This window comes from Gasterosteus aculeatus, chromosome 20 (assembly GCF_964276395.1).
Source record: "Gasterosteus aculeatus chromosome 20, fGasAcu3.hap1.1, whole genome shotgun sequence".
Classification (NCBI taxonomy): Eukaryota; Metazoa; Chordata; class Actinopteri; order Perciformes; family Gasterosteidae; genus Gasterosteus; species Gasterosteus aculeatus.
Genome location: NC_135707.1, coordinates 8,815,764 through 8,826,656, shown reverse-complemented (window position 1 = coordinate 8,826,656; position 10,893 = coordinate 8,815,764). Strand labels below are relative to the sequence as shown.

Sequence of the window (10,893 nt, the reverse complement as noted above, 5' to 3'; positions counted from 1 at the left end):
ACTAAATAGAAACGCCATTCTAGAGCTTCAACACGCTGAGCTTCAAAGCAAGGAGAAATAATTAAGGATCTGATCCACCGTGAGCTGCATCGGATACGACCTCTTCAGACTATTTGGGGGCAGGAAAAGGACACAGAGGTACGGAGGGTGTAGGACCGGGAAGAATAAAAAACAACAAAAATAAACACACTAACAAAATGAGAAAGAATTATGTTAATTGTTGAAAGCACACAAGGATGTTTTAGTTATTGATACAATAATGGTCCATGTGCAAAAAACCTCTTTAAGGACAACAAACCTTTATTATTCACCACAAATAATATCTTGTGTATAAAGATTTTCACAAACATTTGGCATACCAAAAGAATTTCTTTAACAAAAACACTCCTGAATTAGTTATTTTTTTCCTTGTAGGAATAATAATACAACCCTACTAATAATAATAATAATAATAACACATGGCTCCCTGTGCCCGTCCCTTCGGGGAGCCCTACACTTCAGACAGTAGCAAGTCTGCCTGCTTAAATCGTGCCTGTGTCGGGGGGATGGGGGATGGGGGGGGGGGGGGGGACTTACAGGAGGGGCCCTATTGATCGTCCCCTATGAGTGAAGTCCAGGCATTAGTTCCAGCAGGGTGAGTGGACAGCTGTCCGTGAGCCCCTCTGCTGGGCCTACATAGCAGGGCTGAGCGGAGCTGGGATGTGCACTTTTGATTTTGATCTCCCCAACATCACTTCTATTGACCGACGCACTGTCCTGTGCTTTACTTGACGAGAGAGGTACTCGCTGAAGCCTGGACGCAAGCCACCGTTGTATTATTCGGGCTGCTGTTGACAGGCTGGGGATGATGAATCTTCCACGGTCTGCTGAGGCCAGGCCCTAATCACTGCTGTCATCTACTGGCAACGGTCGCATCCCAACGCCAATCACAAGCCGGGTTATCGTGGCACGCGGTGCTGAGAAACACAGCGTTTGGGGTTTTTTTGGGGGGGGAGGGTGTACATGCGCAGGGTAGGCTCTCCGAAATTTGGTCAAAGTTCAATCTGTACAGAGAGAAGTCCACTTCTCCAGCTGCCCTCAGTTCTGTCGCACATTTTTAAAGATCAGAAACTTTCCTTGGCATTAAATGTGTATTTAGAAAGAAGAAGTGCCAGATTATATTGTCAATATTTCTCAAGTTCAAACAAAATAATAAAAAACAACCAAACCATCAGCGATGTTTAGTTTGCCGCTGGCATTTTGAGTTTCAAGAGCCGTCTTAGAATCTGAATGACCACAATCCATGCAGAAATTTGAAAAAAAGGTTGACAAATGCTTGCTGGCTAGTTGTGATTGCAGCCTTTTTAATCTGTGTACGCATGCACGTCTGCGTCTGTATATTGTACTCAAGGTGGAAGTGTCAACACCGCAGTTGTTCAGTGATCAGTTAACTGTACTTATCGAAGATTAATAATGTTATGAGGGGCTTACCATTTATTTTGGCACAGGCTTGCTTGCTCCTGTTCTCACTGAGACTAAGAAGAAAAATCTTGGTACATCCCGTTTCCTCCTGGTGTTCTACACAGTAGCACCTGTGCATGAATCCCAAGGGAAAGCACATTAATCAGTTATTATTCACTTTCCTTTCGCAAAAAAAAAGGTAATTTTTTAACTACAGACAATTCTGAAAACGTAAGGCCGGCTGCGAACGCAAACAACCAATGGTGAAAGCTGCCATCTAGTGATTATTACATGCATTGCAACTACAGGAGGCGGCCTTCTAAATTCGCCCTGTACGGATAACCTTCATCGTGACCCCGGCTATTCCTTTCTACAGAGGACAATGCAGCGCACCGCAAAGATTCCGATCCGCCTACACAGCCCAGTGAGTCTATGTGCGCCAACGATGACTAGACGGCAACATTCTCCTCGCTCTCAGCAGCATCCGGCCCTCCTCGTAGTCATCCTGGTCCACGCTGATCAGCAGGCGGACGCCCTCCGATCCGGCCGCCATCCTCAGGGAGTCGGTGATGAAGACTCCCTTCAGGGCCTCCAGCAGGGCGCCGCTCAGGTAGTCGCCCCAGAAGGCCTCCAGGTTCTCCAGCTCCGTGAAGTTGATGTCGCAGACGATGGAACCCAGGTCCCTGGCCCGCAGCAGCGAGTTGGCTTTGCTGAACAACTCAAACTGGCGCTCCAGGGGCTGCCGCTTGTCCGATGAGACGCCCTGACGGAGGGCCGAATCGTGCTCCAGGTATTCTGCCCGGACGCGCAGGCGGATTTCTGATAAGGGAGGTAAGCGGTGGAACAATAAGGGGGTTTGAGAGTTGAGGTGGGAAATAAGGAGAAGAAGAAGAGGAGGGACGGGCACAGATATGGTGAGAAAAGAGAGAAAATGAGGAGTAATAGTGGACAGGCCCACATACAGAACCAGGCAGAGGGGGACGGGTCATGAAAGGAAAACAAAAAGGGAAGAAAAACAGACAGGACAAATTATTAACGGTTTATGGTGAATTACATGAAGCAGGTAAAAAAAAAAGTGCTTCAAGAGCACAGATTTACCACATTAATTAATGCAAACTGGACCAGAAATCGTACAATCAAATACTTTCTTTCTGACAAGTGCAGATGTAATGGCGCTGTAGGGAAAAACACTGTAATTTCTGTCAGGCCCTTGAGCTGGAACAACCAGACTGTGAGCATCTTTGTGCCAAATACTTCTACAGCAGGTTTGGAAACGTTCTGGTACTTTGGAGCAGTGAGAGAAATACTCTGCGGCTGAACAAGTAGCGTAGTCTCTTTTCTTTCTATATGAAAATCCATGTCAGCTGATAAATAGATGGCTGCCTGAGATCAAAAGAAACTGAGGCGGGAGAATTTTCTGTGTGACATCCTGCGTATACAAATCAGTGTCAAATTAATGTATGGAGATTTAACTGGGAACATCGTGGCGGCAGCGGTGAGGGCAACTTAGCAGTGTCAAGCACCCGGAGGCCTTTCTGTTCCAGTCCGGAGTCTAAAATCTGTCCGATTCATTCCTATCAACACCTTCATTGCGGTGGACAGATAGCTGCCTGAGTTCCGCAGTAACAGGATTGGTGGTCATGCAACAGCGCAGCGAGAAAGATCAGAGGATGCATACATACTGTACTGAGTAAGAGAACCGCGGAGGTCGTCCCCCATGTCATTAGTCCAGAGCTTCCAGTGGAAACCAGCGGCTGATGACTTTTGCTGTAAACAAAAATCCATCCCTCCCACTCGAACCCCTTTGAAAAAGGTAAACAGCATCGACTACCATCCATTTCAACATCGTCATCCACGGCAAAGGTGTGTGGGAGCATTTCTTCAAGCAGTTTCAAAGCCACATTTGCATCTCTTGGTATGAAAAACCCAAACCTCCAGGAAATGGACTAAAAAGGGCCAGTGTGTAGCATTTCAGGGGATCTAAATGCAGAAACTTTAATGAAATATTCATACCCGTGTTTGCATTTCATTCAGTTTATAGGTACCTGGACCCAAGAATCATTTTGTGAGACCTTTCACAGAACGGACAGACCAAACGACGGCTTTATCCGCAGCGTTTTGCGCCTTTACGTTATTTGAAGGCTGCCGTGATCCTCGGATCCGCTCGTTACACAAGAGTGCGAAAAACGTGCCAGCGCACACGCTCATGAGAGCGAAGGGGTATTCAGGTGGTTGCAGTCTGATCAGTCAAACCCTACACACTGTCCTTTGAAAAGGCCCTTGGTTGGGAGAGGGGGGGGGTAATTGATGCATGGTACAAATGGTCATTTTGTGGGTGTAGTATCCCTCCAAACGTATTTAAGAGGCACGCTGGCGGGGAAAGGGAAAGCTCATGTGGGCAGACAATGACCGTAGTCTGTCATTTTACTCATCTGTACCTGGTAAAGTACTGAAGACCCCACTGATAAATGATCCGACTGGAACATCACGTTCACCCCCTCTCCATTTATATTTTGTCTGGGGCTACGGGGAATGGCACAAACACTCCAGAGGGATGAAGTTCGGAAAATGTCAACATTAGAAATGCAAATGTTGAATTAAGGCATTGATTTTGCACGTTTTAACATTTCTAGGACAGCGGTGAGCAAACATTGGCATTTGCATTGGAGCTTCATTAGGCTGTAATTAGATTACTATAAAAACAGACGACTGGATCAAAGGGGACGCTTAATCGATGGGGTTTGGGAACGGTTTAAAACATGCAGGGGGGGGGGGGTGGTGGTAAGGAAGACCATTAAATTGACATTACCTCATACAAAAAGGCAAGAAGAAATGTTCATAGAGTTTACAGGAATAGTACATAAGATTGTTACATGACAAATGATTAAACCCTGTCTTTAAGTACTTATATTAATCTGTAATAACCTTTGTTCAGGGTTGATCAATTGACAACACATAGATACAAGCACGTTATGTTGTCATACCACAGATCAAGACGTGTCCTTGGAGACCGTAAAGTGCCTGTACTGAGTATTCATTCCCCTTTTATTGTTTGACAACATTGATTAACACTCGACAGCTAACAGCCAACAAGTCTTAAGACAAACATTGAAAAGAAAACGGTGGCGCTTGCGTATTCAGTCAGGGGAAGGGTACAGAAGAGAGGTAAAGCAACAATAACCTTCTATGCAGTACAATCAATCATGAAATGTATGGTAATCTGCTGACAGTATCTTGTACTTCAGTAATGAACGTTGGTAAAACAACTTGTTGAAAATTTCCCCCGAGAGGTTCATAAAAACCGTGAGATGAAACACTGAGCAAACAACTGTAGGGTGGTCGCAGAAAAATGAGCATTAAAAAGAAAAAACAAGGACAAGACGTGTTTAATCTCTCTGACCAACAGAAATAAACTAACCCCACAATCAGGTGAGAAGGTGCAGCGTCGCTGCAGCAGAACCCGTCAGTGTTAGAGATTAAACTGAATGCTGGAGTCTGCGACTAAGATCAATTTCTCAGTGTTACAATGTATGAATTTAGTTTTGGCTAAATTTGTTTTAGCTTTCACAAAGCCTTGATCTGTTAATCGGCGTCACAAATGCTTACATTGTGGTCCAATTCTTGCAAACCAAAATGTTGCGGTACAACATACGTGGTAGAATGTTGACAAATCAGCAGACATGTGAAGAAATATTATGATTTATCTACTATGACAATGAACTCCTTCAGCCCTTTACAGATCATCAGTGATGACTCTGCGAAATATTAAGTTTACAGTTCCACCTTTTGGGTCATTAGAGTGTACGGAGGCTGTGGCTGTGACAAACAACCGCCCCTTAATGACTGTATTTATGGATGCCCCCCCCCATTTCTGCGTCCCCGTTTCATAGCGGGCAGGATGGAGGTGGAGATGGCGGCACTGAGGAGAAGGCCATTTAAAACCACAGGAACACCATGATAGTCATTTTGTTAGGGTTACAGAGCACTTCACGCTTCATCAGACACAGAGACATCCACTTAGACAGGACATTAGGAGGCACAGCTTTCATTTTCTCACTTTAAACAACGAGCCAGTCCGCCTTCCTCCATCTCAGCACCACCAAAAAAAAAAAGAAAGAAAAAAAAAAAAAAAAAGTTTAAGTACCCATTTACGAGGAGTCACTTGGCACGGAGAGCTTCAACTCTTTATCGATCCGTTTCTCTGCTGAACGACTGACCAAGAGAGTGGAGCGTTAGGGGAGCACTGAGAGACAGAGCTGTCCCTCTTCTCCCCGTGGACAAAAGTGACTCTGTACCATTTTGCGTGGTTTGACCCCTTTAGAGCTCGTTCTCTCCTTCTGAGTTTGTGTAAGGATACTGTTTTCCTGAGACACAGGTTGGTCTGTTTAGAACTGTGAACACAGAGAAAGGAGAGAAAAGGAGAGAAAGAGACAAGCACAAGTGGGTTGGACATCTGTCGACTGGGTCGTTCGTTTCAACATCAAGCAGACATGGCACAGCACTCACTACTCTTAGATGTAATGAGGTCCGGGTCGGGGCGATAGTTGGTACTGACAAGTTAATCAGCTCAGCTTTACTGTAGCTCTACAATATCACATGGCATTGTCTAAGTGGGATGCTTGGGACCACTCTTGCCTTGACCGATCCCCCCTCACCTTCACCTTCACCAACCCATTATTAAAGCTCCAACCAGCACATTAATCGAATGTGTCCATTTACACCTAGTAAGAGCCTTTCCTCAAGCACCCCATTTAGACAGGACAAGCCCACCCCTGAGCTGAGGGGCACAAACACCTTACGGGCATTTTGGAACAGCAGAGGTCTGAATGTAATAGAGACACACTTCACTGAAAATGATCCGAGAGATGATTCATGACAAGAAAAGAGTATTTGAGGAGTGTTAAAAAGCAAAAGGGCCGGCGACTAGCTCTGCTCCTCTTCGACAAATCGCACACCCAGAGCTCACACGGGGCGCAGAGGTAAGACGCAGCAGAAGCTTCCTTCAGCAGAACACCGTTGGGTTATTGTCTGTTGGCAGGCATTTTAGATTCTCTGGAATGGAATAGGGGGCCGGTCCTCATGAAGGTATCCGTGCAAAAATAAGCATTTGTCTCTGAACTCGATACTCCAGAGCTGGCATGAAGTTCGTTAGCCCAAATTAATTGAGTTGATCGAATCTTAAGGCGGATGCTTACAGCCACCTGCGAAGGCGAAGGTCTGAGAGCGAAAAGATGGCCCGAAAAAGGTTTCCCACCAGAGGCAGAAAAGTGTCACTTTCACAAACATGTCCAACATATTTTTAGTTTGTTTTTGCGGGATATTAACTGGACTTTATTGCTTTGAATTACTCTAAAAGTATTAATTTATTCCCCCGCACAAAGACCCAAACAATGAAGTTAAATCAGAACATACATCACATTCAAGATAACTTATCAATATTGAAGAACACTGTAACAATAATATCATAATATCAGTGTTCATTTTGTTAACTGAAACTAAGACGTCGATAAACCGCCCGGCCAAGACACTGGATCAGTCGGACATGTTTGTGAAATTGTGTCAAGTTCTCATATGCGTATAGAAAACCAGGGAATTTAACACAGGACTTTAACTACATATGTTGCCGTTATTGTGGTTTTAGTGAGATTCAATGAACTTTGGCGCCGTCTCCAGATTTTCATTGGGAAATGAGCAGAAGACGTCAGGGGAACAGAATATCTACGGCTTACTGCTGAGGACCGCCTGTTTCTGTGAGACACTGACACCAACAACCCTTGTCAGAAATAGATCAGGAATCATCCACAGTGCACAACACTAAACATTACAGGATGATTGCATTAGGATGCCTGAGGGGGGATGGGGGATGGGGGGGAATGGGGTAGGGAGCAGCTTGATCATGAACCACACGCATAAAGAGCAAATTGGCAGCACCCTCCCCTGTTGTAACAAGGGCGGGAGAGCCTCTTTTACCTTTTAGGCATCGGCCCAGACTCGTGAGCGAGCGCACGACTGAGACGATCGCGCACACCGCAGTGTCTACGGACCGAGAGGAGGCACGGACTTTTTTGTTTTGTTTTGTTCCTCAGTCTCTCCCCCTCTGTTTCCATGATCCATTGAGTCTTAGGTTACTCGACCTGAGTCACAATCCTGAGACAACCTGGTGGAATCAAATGTGGAGTCAAGACAGCAACATGTTCATCGTCACACAGGCACATCACGCACAGCTAACGGCGGCCGCGCTCACCGTGGTGGGTTTACAGAGTCATCGGCCCTTTGCTCTAGTATGCATTTCTTCGAGTTCGAGGCAATTGTTTGAGAAGGCCTGCATGAACATGACTTAGGCGAAACGTCACACAAAGGCAACTGATGTCAGTTTTATCTGAATCGTATTGTGTTGAGAGAGTTCGAGCATTGGTTGGTTTACAAGGCAGGCAATAGTTGAAACGGGGAAAGGACATTGAGAATGGAGTACATGGTGAAGCCTTCCAGAAGGGTTAGATCGTTTCCAACGACTACACAAAAGATTACTCTTTCAGGAGTAAATGGGAGGTTTGACAGTAGTCTCGGGACCAACTTTGTATCAAAGCTCAGCGAGAAAGCCAAACACGGGTTGCATGTAGTAGCGACTGGACAAACTCAAGAGCAGCAGCAGAAAATGAGCCAATGGGGTTAAAGAAAGGATGTAAGAATGGAGAAATGCAGAGGACGACAAACTCCCCCCTTCTGATGTTGTTTAATGGGGACAGTTAAGGAGGGAAGTGTAGAGTGTGGCAAAGAAAATACCAAGTGGAACCGTTTGAGAGTGAAAAGACACGTCAAGTGAAAAGTTTAATCAAGCGATTTCTTTTGTTGGGAATGTATTTGATCTGAAGTTGGGAATCAGACAAAGCTCTGGACTCTCTGTGTTGACGGTGAACACGGTGTTGACTTTTTAATGCCAGACACCAGATATTATGTTAGTATGGCCGATAACAAGCTAGCCGGCATCTAAGGCCAAGTGGATTATAGAGTTTGGTGTTGTTCTTTTGAAGTAAAAAAAAAGAAAGAAATGGTAAAAAACTCCTCAACTCAAGCTGAGGTTCAGCGTAGACAAACAACATCAGAATTAAAAGAGACAAAACGGTGGCGTTTATGTGGCGTTAATTGATCTGGAAGGGAAAACGGCAGGATGAAGCTAAGAGAAAAAAAAAGCTAAAAAAGGAGACAGGTGACAAATGAAGGAGGTTCACTTACTGCAGAAGGCTTTGTGGGGTGGAGGTGGAGGCGGAGGCGGAGGCGGGCCCGGTCGGCTTGTTTTCCTGGGCTTACGGCTCCAGCCGTTTCCCCTCTTCTTCCTCCTCTTCCTCCCAGGTGGCCCAGGCAGAGGAGGGTAGATCCCTGATAGAACATGCATGGAATTAGTTGGCGCTATTCGGATGGCGAACAAACATCACCTCCACATCAGAAAGGATGCCAGTGTCTCATCACCAAAAAAAAACAGGTACTGGCTTCAAGATCAAGTTCGAAATGTTACTTGCTGTAAGGAATGCTACTTGCTGCTTTGGCCACTCTGTCCTGATTAAAAACAGCAAACACTGTAGCCTAAATAACATTCTACAATGCACATACCAGTTCTCAACTGCTGCGCGAAATATGGAAGAGGCATTTCCGCCTGTCTGTAGCTGTGCTGCATACCAGAAGGGCACGCCAACTGGCGGTCTATTCTGTGCCTCTGTCTAATTCTGTCTGGAGATACTGAAAAACAGAAACATGTGTTAGTAATGAACAGGCGGTGATTATTAGGACAGGAATGCGGCTATTTTTGTCACGTTCTCGGTAGAGAGAGGCTCAAACCTGATAACGAGCCCACGTCTTTCATCCTCACCTGTCCTCCTTTTCTTGTGGGACACTAAAGGCAGCAAGTCATGGCGAGTGAGCACTCGGAGTAGTTGCAATAGTGGCTCCAGGTTGCCATCACTGAGGTATCCCCGCCTGTCCAGCTCCAACAACAGCTCGAGGCCACTCTTGGGCTTGTACGAGGGCGCTAAGGGATGCTGGGAGCCCCGAGGTTTTAACCGCCTCCAGGCCTTTAGAAGCTCGGTACTCGGGGCAACACCCGAGTCACCTGGATCGCCTCCGCAGGGCTTCACTGTCCAATCTGCTGGGTCGAGAGGGTGTGTTGCGGGACACGTTTCATCCAGGAGGAATGACAACACTTCGACGTCAGTTTCTGTCAGCTGACAACCAACTACTTCATAGACCTCGTGGAGAGACAACATCCCGTAGTAGTTTACACATTCGGTTTCATCCCAGTAAAGCGAGTCCCTGAGGGGGCACCCCGGGTGATGCACGGCAGCCATGGGTCTGCCTACAGCCCCTCACTTCCCCGCCTGTGTCAAACTTTTCAGGAAACAAAAAAAACAAAAAACAGACACACAAAGAAAAAGGTCATTTGACAGGTAACACTTGATTTCTCCAACTGTAGAGTTCAGAAAGGTGTGTGTGTGTGTATATATACATGTCAGCCGTCTGCTCTTTGCAAGCTTAAAGCAACATGTCAGCGCCATGCACGCTGTTTTAGTGGGAGACACAACGGTCCTACCTGTTTTCGAGGTCAGCTCGACGCCGTCTTGGAACATGCAATGAAAATTTAAGTCAGATGTGAATGTGCTTTGTTGTTGTTGTCGTCGTCGTTTCGAAGAAAGTCTTACTAAAGCAGTCAGGGGGACTCGGCGTTTCTTCGGGCAGCAACGAGCGTCGGAGCAAATTACCACCTTGCGTTACGTCATCACGTCGCTCTGTGGAAAAACAACATAAGCAAAAAGAAAAAAAAAATCCCTTCAAGGAATTGTTTAGCTAAATTACCAAATGCTAAATAAATACACCTGGTTTATTCACATATAAAAAATACATGCAAAAGGTGTTCACGTTCACTATCCGAAGAAACGTTAAGAAATGAACCGTTATATCAGCCGATATTAACGTTACTTCCTGGCTAGAAACTTTGTTAGCTAACGTTAGCTACACACGACGGGCCCTAATCGGATATGACAACGTCCATACAAACGGGTATACACGCGCACAATGCATCTGAAAGCAAGATTGAAAGACTACAATACACCTTCAAACTCACGCTCATCCTTATTAGAGCTATATGGGGTCGATTGAGGTTGGTCGGCCCGACAACTCCCACAGCACCGTGCAGAACTGACAGTAGCACAATAACACAGAGAGACTGACCAATCACAGCTCTCCGTCTGGTAGATGACGTCAGATCACGTTTTCACTGCATTGATCTGCGGTCAGATTCGTTCGCTAGCTGCTCGTTAGCAGCGCCACTGAAAAAAACTCAGCCGATCTCAATTCTGCTGAATTGATTGTATTGTCACAGCTGTGCCACATATTAGTTTCCATTAACGCATATGAAATGAATACAAACGGTCCATCGAACATATTTCCATCCCCCTCCCCCCA

General features: G+C 45.8%; 1 protein-coding gene across 4 annotated transcripts; it reads right to left on the bottom strand.

Moving 5' to 3' along the window:
* Window positions 1-282: 282 nt before the first annotated feature.
* Window positions 283-10,727, bottom strand: dedd1 (death effector domain-containing 1). 4 transcript variants are annotated; one of them, XM_040165814.2, is made up of 7 exons: window positions 10,553-10,727; window positions 10,131-10,217; window positions 10,022-10,048; window positions 9,305-9,819; window positions 9,049-9,174; window positions 8,674-8,817; window positions 283-2,259 (listed from the first exon to the last, which is right to left on the bottom strand). In XM_040165814.2, exons 4-7 carry the CDS (start codon window positions 9,777-9,779, stop codon window positions 1,871-1,873), a joined length of 1,134 nt encoding a protein of 377 aa, XP_040021748.1. In that variant the 5' UTR covers window positions 9,780-9,819; window positions 10,022-10,048; window positions 10,131-10,217; window positions 10,553-10,727; the 3' UTR covers window positions 283-1,870. The 4 variants fall into 4 exon arrangements, with proteins under 4 accessions (XP_040021748.1, XP_040021747.1, XP_040021745.1 ...); XM_040165813.2 differs by having other exon boundaries at window positions 10,541-10,670; XM_040165811.2 differs by having other exon boundaries at window positions 10,022-10,217; window positions 10,553-10,684.
* Window positions 10,728-10,893: the final 166 nt, after the last annotated feature.